At 36.1% G+C, this 15,828-nt stretch overlaps 2 protein-coding genes across 3 annotated transcripts; one reads left to right on the top strand and one right to left on the bottom strand.

The window, feature by feature from the left end:
• Positions 1–2,025: 2,025 nt before the first annotated feature.
• On the top strand, positions 2,026–4,114 carry LOC17881389 (L-gulonolactone oxidase 3). The gene is made up of 3 exons (XM_006287185.2): positions 2,026–2,766; positions 2,844–3,099; positions 3,222–4,114. The coding sequence occupies exons 1-3, from the start codon at positions 2,083–2,085 to the stop codon at positions 4,049–4,051; spliced, it is 1,770 nt and encodes a 589-aa protein (XP_006287247.2). The 5' UTR covers positions 2,026–2,082; the 3' UTR covers positions 4,052–4,114.
• Positions 4,115–5,441: 1,327 nt separating this feature from the next.
• Positions 5,442–11,320, bottom strand: LOC17881479 (protein EMBRYONIC FLOWER 1). Of its 2 annotated transcripts, XM_023780455.1 has the most exons (9): positions 11,043–11,320; positions 10,793–10,812; positions 9,938–10,111; positions 9,578–9,753; positions 9,353–9,472; positions 9,212–9,274; positions 7,873–9,131; positions 6,020–7,621; positions 5,442–5,771 (listed from the first exon to the last, which is right to left on the bottom strand). In XM_023780455.1, the coding sequence occupies exons 3-8, from the start codon at positions 10,030–10,032 to the stop codon at positions 6,050–6,052; spliced, it is 3,285 nt and encodes a 1,094-aa protein (XP_023636223.1). In that variant the 5' UTR covers positions 10,033–10,111; positions 10,793–10,812; positions 11,043–11,320; the 3' UTR covers positions 5,442–5,771; positions 6,020–6,049. The 2 variants fall into 2 exon arrangements, with proteins under 2 accessions (XP_023636223.1, XP_006286946.1); XM_006286884.2 differs by lacking the exon at positions 10,793–10,812.
• Between the last annotated feature and the right edge of the window lie 4,508 nt (positions 11,321–15,828).

Below are 15,828 nucleotides of genomic sequence, written 5' to 3'. Positions count from 1 at the left end.
GTGGTCTGTCTCTATTTATAGTTGAGAGAGGCACCTCCATAGATACCAGCCGGAACATTTGCCAAGTCATTTCATAGCAACTCTGTTACTAAAACTATACAGTGTAAATAACAATATAATGATCTAGGTTTTCTTCAAAAAAAATCTTTTCAGCATGAAAAAATAATCATGATCTTATCTTTTGAATTATGATGAATATTAATGAATTGAGCCAAATCATACAATTATGACAAGCTCGCAAACGAAATTAGTCGATCCAAACCATAATTTGGTCGGCGGCTATACTAATCCGAAATGTGCTACTATAATCTACATTCCATATTTATAAACTGACCTCACGTATGGCTATAGCACAACAGCCTTTCTTTGGGTCAAATTAATGCATAGTCTTTCAATAGAATAATTACGAAGATATCTCGTTTATAGATAATATGATTATCACTCCATGCATAAAGGCAATAGTAATAGAATCACTCAACAGATTAAGTTAATGATCAACTAGCTAAGTTTGCTCTAGCTAGTAGCTAGCTACCATAACGAGACTTACCAGTTATCAGTTAACACAAGGAATAAATAAAATCATCACATATCCTAAGTAAACTTCTTTCTCCTTACGAAAGTGAAGCACTTCTTACGTAAGACTTTAAAAGACTAGAACCTCCAAAGAACGTATGCTATGACTCTTGGGTTGTCTAAACCTATTAATACTGTACATGGTTAACTATACCGTCAATCAGGAAACACCATAAACGGCATGCATATCTAATTCGTGTGTATATATATTGTATATGACGACGCAAAACTCTCCAATTATTAAATAGTAACTATATAATTACCACTAAAAATATATTTCAAACTGTGTCCGAGTTTCTTATATAAGTAATTTTATTACCAAACAAAATTATTTTTTAATTGAATTTACTTAAAAATATTGGTCGTCTAAAAAGTTATTAAACTCCAAAACATACTATTCATAAAGGAAAAAAAGAAAGCTAATAATTCCTAGTTTGAAAAAGTTATTTTTTGATTAGATTAAGCTTACTTGATGCATATATTAGACGACAAAACTCAAATTTTGATTTTAACTTATCATATCCGTCGTAATAAACAGTGAAATAGGGTTAAATCTTATATGAGCCAGCAGGCCAAGTCACTGACCAACTTTTTTCAAAAACTTTAAAATCGGTTCGGTCCTACAAAAGCTGGATCGGATTTGGATGAGTGATGTGGGTTTTGGGTTTTGTTCCCACCTTAAGCTTGGAAACCAATTAGTTTAGAGGGTTTGTTTGCCGTTTGGTTTACTCCATTGATAATAATAATGGTTAATTCTCGACCCAATTTTGTTACCCATTTAAAATATGTTTTTTTCTATGTAAACACCCATTTAAAAAAAAACAAAAAAAAAACACCCATTTAAAATATGTTATAACATATTTTCTCTTTCAATAAGTATTAACCAATTGGATAACAGGGCATTTACATAATATACATTTTTAACCAAAAAAATAAAAACGTATCAACCAATATTCAAATACTACATATCGTTTAAACTAATTTAATTATAACTAATCATTTTTATCACCGTTATCAAACCAAAACACAACATGCTTTTGCTTTCGTACTTTTTTGTCAGATCAATTATTTTGTCAATTCCCATCCTTTTCTCTATTTTAGACCAATTGTTTTTTAGCAGACGAATGATGAAAATACTTTAGTGGGTAATTCAATTTTGAACCTACAATATTATTTTCCATAAGTTAAGGTTTCTGACCCAGATCTTAAGATTATACCATTCTTCTTAAAATATTTCTTACCATCTTTGGATAAACGAGCGGCGAGAAACAAAAGGATATGATTAAGCCACTCTAAGCTAAAATATCCTATAGACCAAAATCATAAGATAATCAAAAACTAAATAAAAAAAAGATCCCGCAATACTTTTATTTCCTTCAAAGCAATGTTTCCATCATCTTACAAAAAAAAAAAAACTCATTTCTACATAAGTATAAGCATAAACCTCCAAAACAAAGGTCACAGATCCAAAGAGAGGAACATAATTATCTCTGCATAATCATATATAGGATGCGTTACTATTTACATTATACCCTTTATATTTCTTTTCTATCTTTATTCTTCGTCAACACTATATGGACCGTTCATTCCGTACCACCGCAATCACCGGTTAGATGCGACCTAACCGGCTGCACCGTCTCCAACGCGTATGGCAAGTGGCCTGACCGCAAAACCTGCCGCGCGGCTAACGTCACTTATCCAACGACGGAGGAGGAGCTCCGTAAAGCCGTGGCTTACGCGGCTGAGCATCATCTCAAAGTCAAAACCGTCACCAGGTTCTCTCACACCATACCGAAACTCGCTTGTCCTTCCGGTTCAGACGCAATTCTAATCAGCACGTCGAAGTATAATTCGGTTATCGAGATTGAACCGGACAGGCTTACGGTTACGGCTGATTCCGGTGTCTCGTTGAGAGAGCTGATCGATAAAGTTGAAGGCGCTGGGTTTAGTATCGGAACGTCGCCGTATTGGGAAGGAGTGAGTGTCGGTGGGCTGATCAGTACCGGATCCCATGGAAGCTCGTGGTCGGGACGAGGAGGTTCGGTTCATGATCATGTTGTCGGAATCAGCCTTGTGGTTCCGGCGGATTCATCGGAAGGTTTCGCCAAGGTTGTTAGCCTCGAACAAGGAAAAGATGATAAGCTTCTTAACGCCGTTAAATTGTCGTTGGGTGTTTTAGGCGTCATCTCAAAGGTATAATAAACTTAACGCCGTTAACTTTACTGTATTGTTTTTGTTTTCTTAAATCATTTTTTATATAATTTTTGTAGGTTAAGCTTACGATAGAGAAAGGGTTCAAGAGAAGCATGACGTATAATTTCACAACAGACGTAGCACTTGAAGACGTTTTTATGGAGCATGGCAAGAGATTCGAATTCGGAGACATAACTTGGTATCCTTCTAAGAGAACTGCGGTTTACCGTTACGATATCCGATCACCGGTCAACGTCTCCGGCGATGGAGTAAACGATTTCATTGGTTTTCAGTCTAATCCTATCTTGATCTCTAAAGGGATTCGAGCATTAGGTTAGGTTACTTTCCACTTTACTTATAGTATACGGCTCACAATACATTAACCTACCATACATTCCCAGTTTAGTCTGGTTAAATTAGATGTATCAAAAGTTTTGGAATTGAAAATGTTGCAGAGAAGGGGCTTGAATCTAGCAAGAACGAGAAAGGAAAATGCGGCACGGCGGATACGACATTGGCCTACAAGAAACTAACCGGGAACGGTCTAAAGAACAATGGTTTACTCTTTACCGGATATCCGGTTATTGGGAGACAAGGCAAGATCCAGACTTCAGGGTCTTGCCTTTACTCATCTTCACTTAGAATTGACGTTGCTTGTGCATGGGATCCGAGGTATAACGGTCTTTTCTTCTATGAAACGACAGCTATATTTACGGTTTCTAGGTTTAGAGACTTTCTCCTCGATGTGAAGAAGCTACGAGACTTGAAACCGGAAAGACTATGCGGGATTGATATCTATAACGGTATCCTCATACGTTTCATCAAGGCCTCAGATGCTTATCTTGGCCAGACAGAGGATTCTGTGGTTGTTGACTTTAACTATTACCGAGCGGATGATGAGTTGACCCCGAGGTTGAACCAAGATGTGATGGAGGAGATGGAGCAGATGGCGTTTGTCAAACACGGCGCTAAGCCGCATTGGGGAAAGAATAGGAAAGTGGGTTTCTTTGGCGTGAAGCAAAAGTGTGGACCTAACCTTGACAAATTCTTGCAAGTGAAGAACAAGTTAGATCCTACGAATATGTTTTCAAGTGAATGGTCTGATGAGATTCTGTCTGGAAGAGAAGGTCCTAAGTACGACGGATGTGCCCTTGAAGGGAATTGCGTGTGTTCAGAAGACAGCCATTGCAGCCCTTCCAAAGGTTACTTTTGTAGACAAGGTCTTGTTTATACACAAGCTAGGGTTTGCAGATTCTCCAGCGCAAGTTCTAGTCACGTAGCTTGAAATTTTTGCGTTTTAATCAGGTGACAAAATGATAAAGAAACAGAAATAATATATTATTCTTCATCATGACTCATCATGAGTGTGTTTGTATCCAAAGATAAATAATGCTTTACTAGAATCTTGGATTTCCATAAATTTTGGGATATATCCTATTTATACGGAAATATATAATATTTTATTATCCATATTTAACTCTTCCAAAAGTATTTGCAAATTTAAGCTTATCCGTGGATTACATCACGTTTCAAACTGTTGTTTGAACAAATAAATCATATGTTTACCCGATTGGATAGGAATATAATCTTGCATTTGAAAATATCGGAAATAATAATTAATAGTCTCATGTTAATACTGGTAGGTTATAACCGATATATATTCTACATATATAATTCATGAAACATATATCAATACCAATATAGCATACCAAATCCATCGATTTAGTTTAACCAATTATCAATTAAGGTGGTATCAACGTAACGTAACGTAGTAAGCGCATGCAATATATGACTGATCTAAAAAAGATGGGATTGGTCTGTCATAAATGAATGAACATCATTAAAGTAGCAATGTTTATAATTAATCCCACGTCGAAAATGAGAAAGTCCCACGCCATGTTAAGAATATGAAAAGTAACAGTCCCAAACAAAATGGACGTGCAACCTTGTTAATTTGAGGTTCGATCTTTTCACTTTCAAGCTCATCTACCTAACTGCTATTGGGTGGAGGTGGAGGCACTTACTATCGACTATCGAGGTCCACTTATGCATCAACAATCCAACATCATATACAGTATATCCTCTTCTTCTCTAGTGTTTAGATGATCCATTAAATGCGTTTTCTTAACTAGAATATCCTATAAACCAGGGACCATCTTAATTTGCTTAGATTTTGAATCTCACCACATTTTCTTTTTTCCGTAGTGTCAGTATATGTCACCTATGAATCTATGATGATGATGACCGTGTTTCTTCCTCCCCACCCTCGGTTTTAACTCTCTTTCAAGAACCATTCCCTCTCTCCTACTAAATTACTTGTCGTTCTCTCTGATGTGCCGACACTTCAATATTTGAACCTCGCATCCGCTAGCTCACTCTCATCTATCATTCTCCTATGATAAAGTTATCCTTTACTCCGGACACGGTAGCAACTAGCAAGTCAGCCAAATGCAAACATAGAGTTGCAATTAATGGAATCAACATATGTATATATCTATACCCAACATTTACTTTGTTCTACTATTTTGTAGGCTTTTTTACTTTCAAAAAATTTCTTTTCAAAGTAGAGATTTTTTTTTTTTATAAAAAATCCTACGTTAAAGGTATATGAAAAGTTAAAAGGGTTTCTCTTAATTAGGTTTTTCAATAAGTTTGAAGAAGTTGCGATAGTAACATTTCAACACAAGGAATAACACACCGGTTAAAATAAGACTACATAAATATAACGACGAAGGTATCTGGTATTCCCAAAAAGAAACAAAAAAAAGACAAGGCCTATCATGAGGGATGTAGTACAGTAATTTAAATATATACACACGCTGAGTTTTTCCCAAGTATGCTAGCTTGAACAAAACATAAGAAAAGAGATGTGTAGAGTCAAAGACCATAGACAAAGAACAGGAGGAAGATTTGCAGTTCACTGTTTCCTGTCTGACTTAACCTTGGTTTCAATAGGAATATCTCTTTCTGTCCCTCTTTCTCTGTCAATCCCTCTGCCTCAGTATCTGTTTCACATTGAGTACAGAGAAACCTGTTTTGTTAGAAACGGGGACACAAAAATTTGATGAAGAGACTCTGTTCTAACATCTAACTAAACATAAGTTAATACTACGTTTTGACTAATGGAACTGCAAAAGAAACACTCACTAAGCCTAAGGTGCAGACAGTATTAACATTCAATGAAAGCTAGTTTGATTTCAAGATGAACCAAGTAAATTCGAATACTAAATAATTAGAAAGAGTAGCAACTGACCTGCACAAATCTCTCCCACGACGTATATCTTTAAGCATTTTCTGTAGGTGGACAAACAGGCTTCTTGGTCTGCTTCATTGCATCCTGCTTACACAAGCTTGGTTTCTTCTTGAAGTTTGTGCGTTTTCGGACCTTAAGATTCTCACCCGTTAACATGTAAACATTCCCAGGTTCTGGAATGGTGAAATCAGCAGGGTTTCTATTGACGCTGCACACAATGGGACCAGAAATCTTGAGCGGCCACGCAGAGGCATTATTGAAGCTCTCTGCTTTTCTCTTTTGTTTCTTTTCTTTATCTGTCATGTGAAATTTCAAAGGGAGCATCATGGAGTTGGATGCCCCCAGAAGCTGGAATTTCGCTTGGTCGTTGCTGCTCACAAACCCTGCCTTTTCATTAGTATTGTAAACCGGAGTAAAAGTGTCTTTTCTCTTGGTTTTCTTCTCTTGATGAGGACTCCATGAAGCTTGAGCATTTTGAAACGAAAATGAAGACGTCCCAAGAGGTGGTATGATGGGGAAACTCTTGCGGGAAGTCTCTTGTGCGAATCTCTTGCTGTAAAAATCAAAAGGTAACTGCTTAGTTGTGTAGGCTGTCTTACTAGAGTCCCCTGTTTGAAGCTCTATATAGTCCTTGGACTGGTTGACTGGCGGAAAATGTCTTTTAGTAAATTTAGTGTTTGCATGTTGGTCAGCAGGAGTGGTTGACCTCAGCCGAGGATCCATAAGGCTGAGTAGATGCAATGCTGGTATAGAGCTCTCACTAGAAAATGTATCTGTTGGCCTACTACTACTACTAACCCCAGCAGCATGTTTGCAGCCAAATGAGAATTCCGAATTAGGCCCACATTTCTGCTTCCCGTTGGCAGCGACAAAGTTGAGGTTCCAAGTATTTTCATTGTTGGATGGTTGTGAAAGCATACCCGGTTTTGTTGACTGATCCATATTGAAAGAGACTGGCTTATGATGGCTCTGTGGTGGTATCATGGAAGATGGCCAAATAGGATGAGAAGCTTCTCTGTATTGATTAGGAACACTTTGGCACGTATCACAAGCACGTAATACCCGGAATGAGGATGGAGAAGGGTTTTGATTAGATACAGTTGGCAAATTCCCAAGCCACTGACAGTTGTGACCAGAAAACCGGATGGAGCTGGCTCGGTTTTCTTGGGTGGGAGGAAAGATCCCAAACGGAGAAGGCACATAAGGCTGACTTATAGGGAAAAAGTCATGAGAGTTCTGCTGCTTTCCCATAGGAAATCGTTCTTCCCTCCTTGCATTGCTAGCACACGGTTTTGGTGGTCTTGATGTGTTGTTGTCCTCAAGTGAGATCCCGTTATCATAGGTTTCATTGAGATCAATCAGTAGAGCATTCTTGGATTTGTGTCCCGTTTCTTGTGATGGCTGTTTGTTGCTAATGTCTTCTTCTTTGTCCGGAAGACACCTCTCGTACTGGTTTTTGGCCATGAGCTCCACTATTTCCATGGGAATATCATCGTTTTGCTCTTCAGTTGTAGTCTCCTTTCTATCGTGGCTTTGGCTTCTGGGTGCTCCATGTTCTTGGACCATAACAGTCTTCCCCTTTCTGTCTGCACCAGAAGCATCCTGCCAAATAAATCAATCCCGTTATTATCCAGATTCAGTTACTGAAGCACACCATTTTGGAATAAACAACAATCAGAGCAAGGTGGAAAACAGAATAAGAAAGCATGGCGATTGAGGAAGCTGATGAGAATTTTGACGCTCAAATGTGAAAAAAAAAAAAAAAAACTCATTCCCAAACTGTAATACAGAGTTTCACATAAATAACAGCTATTGAACAAGTAATTTCAAAACGATAGATGAAAAGCTTGTACCTTTTGTAGCACATGGGAAAAATCAGCAACTTCAGTGGAAGAAGGGGCGTATCTAAGCTTAAAGTTCGAGAAAGACGGTCTATTAGTATTGTCGTTGTTGCTTCTGAAGTCAACAACATCTACTCCAGTCCTCAACCATCCGCCTGCGCTGGATTTAGAAGAGGAACTAAAATCTCGGAGACAGTTTGGTTCCGCATCTCTTAGATCATTGTCTTGCAAATGCAAAGAAATGGCTGGCTTATCATTAGGCTGAGGGATATATTTTCTGCAATACCCTTCTGATGCTAAACGGTTGTCAAATAAACCATCCACCCGTTTTTCACTCAATAAATCTTGAGTGTGGGAAACTGCGTTTATTGAAGGACCAGTTTGCGGTTTAACTTGATTCCCATCAATGCCGTTACTAAAACTGATCAGGGTGCTCTTCCCATTATCTGTTACAGGCTTCTTTGTCTTCTTCTTGGCTAAATTGAGCTTCTTCTCTGTTCTCTGAGTACTTGGAGGACAAGGAGCCGAATCTTTTCCAGTGAATAAAGAGTGCACAGGAGTTGGTCTCTTACTGGGATCTGTATCATGCTCAGTGATGCCCTCTTTTGAAGTTTCACAAGGAAGTGGTGGTACAAACTCGTCAACAACCTGAAATCTTCTGTTTCTCTGCTTACCCTTAAATGGAGTTCTCTCAAACCCACTATCAGTTGATTCACTCTTACCTTGATCAGAGTCACAACTTTTGGAGGCATTTTCAGAGGTTGCGCCGTTTGTACTTAATATCCGGCTGACATAATTGTTTTCTGGTAATGACTTTCTTTTTCTACCTCTAACTGATTCCTTTTTCAAAGCAGACTCTTCTTTTCTGATATTACCACCACCACTGGTTTTGGTATTGGTATTACCAAGCAACTCACTGAGTAGACGAACCTTGCGAGATTTCCTACGCTGCAACCCACTCATAGCAAGATTTATACTCTCTGATGACCCATTATCGCATTCCATCAGACCACGTACGCCTTTATGATTCTTGGTTGCCTTAGGCGGTGTATCTTCAACCACACCAGCAATTTCAGATGACCCGAAAGTTGTCACAGCCTGATCCACAGCTTGTTTCTCTTTCCAGCTGCTAATATCCATCGATGTTTTGTTTACCTTTTCTTTAGATTTCTTGTTTCCTACCTGCTCTGGACTGGCGAGCTTTCTGCTCTTGCTCCTAACAGTAGAAGCATCCATTGATCGAGCACTGATTTTCTTGAGAAATGCAGCAGCTGCAATTGTTGAGCTTTTAAAATTTAGTACTCCCCTTTATGTGCACACTTTTAATTTGCTTGAGCAGAGAAAACTATACCTGTCTGATCATCCTTCTGAGATCTTTCAAAGTTTACATCCAAATTCTCCTCAACAGCATTACCTGAAATACATGATATAATACCAAATGATTAATACAGGCTGCTATGAATTATGACACTAATCATCTGCAACTGCATACCTGCAATATCAGTTTTCTTTTCTTTCTCTTGATCAAGGATAGTTAGTGAATTCAATTTGCTTGTACTCGGAATAACAGAAGAATTTCCAATAGTTCTTGAGTTTGAATGCAGTCCACAATCTGGAAACAACTCAGATGCATAAGTTCAAGCGGACAAGCATATATGTCTATAGAAACATAACAACAGTACTGGAAACGTGATATATATACCAATAGGTCAAATACCTTTTGTCCCATCAGCATCTATATCTTTGATACAGCTCATACAATGCCACCATCTAAACTTTGGCACAGATAAAGAAGGAAGAGAATAGCTTTGTTGGTCCACCAAACTAATGCTCTCTTCTGAAAAAGGCCAACATTTTCTATGATCTCTCTCACGGGTTTCAGCTACGAATGCACTGCAATAATCAAGAAGAACAAATAACTCAATATTCATGTCATTTAAGCATGTAACTTGCTACTATACTTATGCTTTTTGAAGTGAACATCAGATAAAGCAATCTGATCAAACTAATTGGAAAATATAAACATATACTCAAAAGGAAGGTTGATAATGTATAAGGTTAAACAAATTATGCTCACCGTATGGAAAAATGATCACATTTCACCATATCAATCTCGTTGGCAGCAGCTGCAAGATCTATGGATATTGAGTTGATCTTAATGGAGGATCCCATTGGTTTTGCTTGAAGAAGATTCTATGGCTCAATGATGATTAACTTCCATGCACCATTATACTCTCTCCGCAACTTAGAGCTACAAAAGTTACACATTATAATAATATTCATTAGCATCACGATACATAAACATCCAAGTTATATAACACATAATATAGTTGTGCTTGATGATCACATTGTTGTTGCATACCAAGACATATATCTCAACTTTCCAAATATAAGACACCAAATATAACTCTAGTTATAGTCAAGCAATAAATTTTACTTATTGATAACATAGTGTTCGAGCATATTCCATGAATATTCCACATGAAATAACATTCATAAACCAACATCAAAATCCACAATTCCAAGACAAATAAGTTAAACCCTAAGGTCTACATGCATAAAATGAAAGAACGAAGTTCATTACTAGCATCACATTTCATTTACACTACTAAAACAAAAATTAGTCGTAAAATGTAAAACCTAAATCTAAACACGACCTAAAATTTAGGGTTTTATTTTTCAGACAAAGGAGAAACACACAAAGCTGTAACCTTTATCTAACTACAGCCACATAAAAAAAGATAAAAAGAAAGAAGATCGGAACCGATTCAATATAACCTAGGGGAAAAAAAAAACCAAAGAAAAGGGTGAAATTAATTAATCAGCGTAATTTAGGGTTTAAAATCAGAAATTAGGAACGAAATTAAGAGATAAATAAAAACACTTAAATTAACGGGCATGTGATTAACAAAAGAGTAAACCAAAGACCCACCCAATTAATACGGGCCAGATCTATCCGCACGTGAATAGTCCGTGAAACAAACCCGCAAAAAAAAAAAAAAAAAGTAAGAACAGCGAGTTTGAGGAAGAAGAGAGACGTATAAATGAACAGTGGAAGCTCAAAAGAGAGAGAGAGAGACACGAAGTCAGCTGTTAAGTCACACAGACCAAATCCCCGAACCTAACAAGATCGAAACCTAAGCTGAAACCTTAAATCGAAGATTCATGTCGGAAACACGCACCTGAATTAATTCCGACCAGAAATTAGGGGAAAAAATAAAATAAAAAGAGGGGGGGGGGGAAACGAGATTCGAGCTGGATCTTAAGCGGCAAGAGGAAAAAACTATATCGGGAGATTGAGGAGGTAATAGATAAGAAGATTAGAGGAGCTTCGAGGGTTGATTCGTCGGGAGATGAGTAGAATTTGACTGCGAATTTTCCAGAAACCCTAAGACGAAAGGGGGGGGGGAGAGGGAGAGAGAGAAAGAGAAAGAGAAAGGGGAGGACTTTTTTTTTTTTGTTGGGGTTCTTTGGTTTTGGAGAGAGAGAGAGCTCTAGGAAGATAACAAGAGAGAGAAAGTGAAGAGCTCTCTTATCCTTGAAATGAGGGTTTTTTTTTTCTTTCTTTTCTTTTAGCTTGCGTCGATATAAGGGTTTTTTTTAATTTTCATTATTAAAATAATATGTAAAATAAAAAAGAAAGAGGAACAACTCATATCTATGGAACATGACAATGCCATGTCACCATCTGGTCTGCCTATTTCCAATTACACGAAACAAGGTTTTACGTATCTATTTACTTTACATTGTGTACACGTATTTTGTATCTCTCTCTCTCTCTCTATCTGTATTTGTCAAATTGTTTTAGGAAAAAAATAACAAAAAAGGAGAGTATCTTTTTTTTTTTACTATACAAATACAAAATTTCTGAGAGAAATAAATCTAACACATTAGCTGGATTAGGGTAACAGTATCCCAAAAATTAAACAACAAAGATTAAGTAGAAGATTTCAATGTTTTCTTTATTTTAGGAAAGAAACGCATTTTTTAAAATTTTAATTCGTATGTGTGAGATATATAGGATGGGGGCACAAGAACCCAATGAGAAAAGCACACGTGTCCGTAATGTGCGGTTCTTATCGCAAACCCCATTTATTTTTCACTTGGTGTCCTGCAATAAAACCCTAGGCGCGCGTGGTTATCACGAGGTTTGCTTTTGGGCGTGTGGGCACGTTTCGTCCGTGGCATAGATCGAGGGTAAGAGAGCGTCGGCACAGACGAAGAAGAGATATTGGAGCGTGTAGTTCACGGGAGGGAAGAGAGAGTGGGGATGAGAGGGAAGTCGCGGGACCAGTGGAGGCAACAAAAGAAAAGGAAAAAAAAAAAAAGCCCTAAAAGCATGATAAAATTTTTGTATGGGTAGGTGATGTTACCCTAGATGTGCCCATTTCCCCTCAATAAATGAATTTATTTTATTAACCCTAACACTCCTTTTTCCCCCTTTTCCCAAAGTTTTACAACAGTAAAAAAATAAAAAAAATCTGGTTCACACATATATATAAACCTATTTATTTTTCTAATCAAAGATCTGTGTGTAGAGTAATCCCTAATTGTTATTATATTCAAAAGATTAGTTATATGCATTTTTTATTAAAAAAATAATATTGATTTCTGTTTTTTCGGTGGTAGAAGAATCATCACATGGTACACCAACCTAATGGGATACCTATCTATGATGTAAGCAAAGTTTAATATATAACACAAACACAACACATACACTTTGTTTTCTTTAATTTTATATATATATACATTTTGCCTATTCGATCTTTACTTAAAAAAGCACTTAATTGGATGTTGACTCTAGTACTTTTGTTAATCCAAATTCAATCACCATAATCAATACTACAATTGATCTATCTTTAGTTTAACCCCTTTTTATTTTTCTTACAAATCTAGCTTCGCTAATTTTTACTGTTAGACAGCTGCTGTGTTTTATTTGTTCCCTTTAGATTTCTACGTATTGACAGACATATATATATATATATATACGTATTTCTACGTATCATACAAAACTATATTATACAAAACCTTGGAGAGAATAAAATAAAATACTAGATCAGTTTAAAATACTAGATCAGGTAAACTGATGTATTGCCTCGAAAAAAAAAAATAGTATACAGTTAGATGAGTGATGACCTTTAGTGGGCTTTATCCTTCTTTATTATAACGCATTTTTCTCTCTCTCCTTGTTCATGTATTTTTTTTATAATATTCTTTTCTTCAGTATATATAATTATTTTCTTAGTTTTTTGTCGGCTTCGAGGTTTAAAAAAAATATATATATATACTCCAATTCTTTCCAGGAAAAAAAAAAATTAGGTCTGTTACTTTAGTCTATTTTGGGGGAAAAAAATAATCTACTTTTTTCTTCCCACTGCTATATATGTGATTTACGCCACATAAGATTTCAAGTTTTTCTTGTTCGACGCAATTAATTACGGGGTTTGACAAAATTGTGATGTGTGCATTACAATGGTCCATTTTGATTTTTTTTGATGCATCATTTACGTTTGTGAACAAAAATTCAACACTAAAAAATAAATATATATATATATATACGCCCACACACACAGTCTAATATATATTCATATAGTATAGTTTAAATACCCAACTTTATGGAAAAAGGAATTGAGCACATATTCGTGATGATCTCTTATCTTTTCTTTTAGACGATTAAGGCCGGAACGTATATCTTCAACCAAACCAAAACAGTTGTAATCTCTCGACAGTGTAAATCATTATTCTTGAAACGTATATTGTAACTCGCAAGAAAAAGGAAATTAAATAGATAATTAATTAATCGGGGACACTTTTAGGTATGCATACGTGCACACAACTGCACATTAGTAAGTTTATACACAAACAAGTTGATATGTTAAAATTAAAGAAAACAAAAATATATAGGGAGAGAGAGAGAGAGAGGAGGAAGCGGTAGCAAAGGAAAGAGGAAATATAAAAAAAAAAAAGAAAAAAAAAAGAAAGAGGACTTAAGATGAAAAAGGACAGCTTTAAGGAGATGCTTTGGCCACCAGCGATACCATCATTTAAGCTTTGCATGTGCCTCTCTGTTAGCATCTCGACAACCACATCAAACCTTCTCTCTCTCCTCTCCTCTCCTCTCCTCTCCTCTTCTCTCTCTTTTTTAACTCTTGGATTTTTTACTTCTTACACACACACCCCAACATCATCATATCTATTTATACATGTTTACTCAGTTTCATGCATCTATATATGTGTATCCACCCATTATATATGCTGCTACTACTGATATATACCAGCTTTAAGTTTGTTTTTGATCCCCCGTCTACAGGATACTTGATTTAATCTGAACCCAAAACTTTAGCTGGAAGCTAATAGCACAGAAATTAGTGATTTGCTTCATGTTTGATATATATATCCATATTAGATGAGATGACTAGCTTATTTATCTCAGTTGGTTAAGACGTTAGTTCTCTGATAGAAACATATATATATATATATATATATATTGATCAATATGAAAATCTATTTATCAACGATCGAACAAATCATCTGGAGAGAAACATATATATAGTTATCGAAAGTCTTTTTCCTTTTTATTATCGTCTACAAAGTGCTAGATATGTAACATTCGCGAAGAGAACTCGCGTAACGTAGCTTGATTGACTAATTAAAGAGGTTTATTTAATTAGGGAAATGAATTAGTTTAAAATCATCTATACTAATGATTTATATATGTTTTCACATGACGACTGAGTCTAAATAAACAAACAAGTATATTTATCGAGTATCTGAAATTTCTTAATGAAAAAGAAGTGAGTTCAGCTTATACATTAGGGTGGTGAACACACCAGGTAGCTAGGCAGATACTATAAATAGACAGAAGAAGCAGACTTAGAAAAGCTCATTAATTAAATCAAAGTAAAGAGTGGTAATATTTGCCTGCCCTGTGTGATTTGCTTCTCGTGGGCCATATATAAGAAGACTATTCAGATATTGGCAAATTCGTATTTAATTATATACACGCATGACTCTTTGTTTTTTTTGTGGGCCATTAAAATCTCCTTATAGGCATTCTTCGAGCTGATCAATAGAAAATATAATGGTGGGTGGTGAATGGTGATGCGTTTATATATGCACGCAGCTGGTATATACATGACTTTGCGTTGAGGTGTGTTGGCTGGCTCCTAGACGAACCACTTATCATCGATCTGTTTTGTTCTTCAGACGGTCGTCCAAACACTTGATTAATATCTCTTTGTATGTATGAATAAAACTGATCATATCGTTTTGGATTCATAATCTCTCACTAAGCTGCTCATGACCAACCTCTAACTAAATTAATAATTTTTTTCTTTGTAAAAGGTTATAACTTCGAAAATGAAAATGAAGACTGTGGCTCTATTGCATTTTGTATTAAAAGAAGCATTCGTTTGTGTTTGGCTTTTTGCAGTTTCATATGAAGGAAAAAAGCAAAACACACAAACATGCATGTAAGCATAAAAACAAACGGAAACTAATATAATAGAACCTCAATAGTATTTCCCTTAACCAAGAGAAACTATTGATGTTGGATTCGGACTGACAACATTTTTTTCCAATATGTAATAAAATATACTTTAAAAAAAGAAGAAAAAAAGAGCTGGAAGAGAAGAGGATGCGTTGACGCAGGGTTATAAATTCTTTTGTGTTGAAGTTACTGTCATGCATGAGCCACGTTTTGTGTATGATGATCAATCGTATAAGGAATTTGAAACTTCACGAACCATAAATCTCGTCTCAGCTTTTATTTGGTTTATCATTATATTTGTTTTTAGATATATTGCAAAATGATAATAATGCATGCATGTGCAGTGTGTCTTTGTTACGTACATATAGTCTATGCCCTTTATATATAACTAAAGCTGTGTAAGATATATACTATTAGGTCGTAATTATGGTGACAACGTAAACCCTCAAACCACGATGATACCAATTTACTCCAAATTT

This window comes from Capsella rubella, unplaced genomic scaffold (assembly GCF_000375325.1).
Source record: "Capsella rubella cultivar Monte Gargano unplaced genomic scaffold, Caprub1_0 scaffold_6, whole genome shotgun sequence".
NCBI classification, from domain to species: Eukaryota; Viridiplantae; Streptophyta; class Magnoliopsida; order Brassicales; family Brassicaceae; genus Capsella; species Capsella rubella.
The sequence above is the reverse complement of the archived record's forward strand: the minus strand, read 5'-3'. Positions and strand labels throughout refer to the sequence as shown.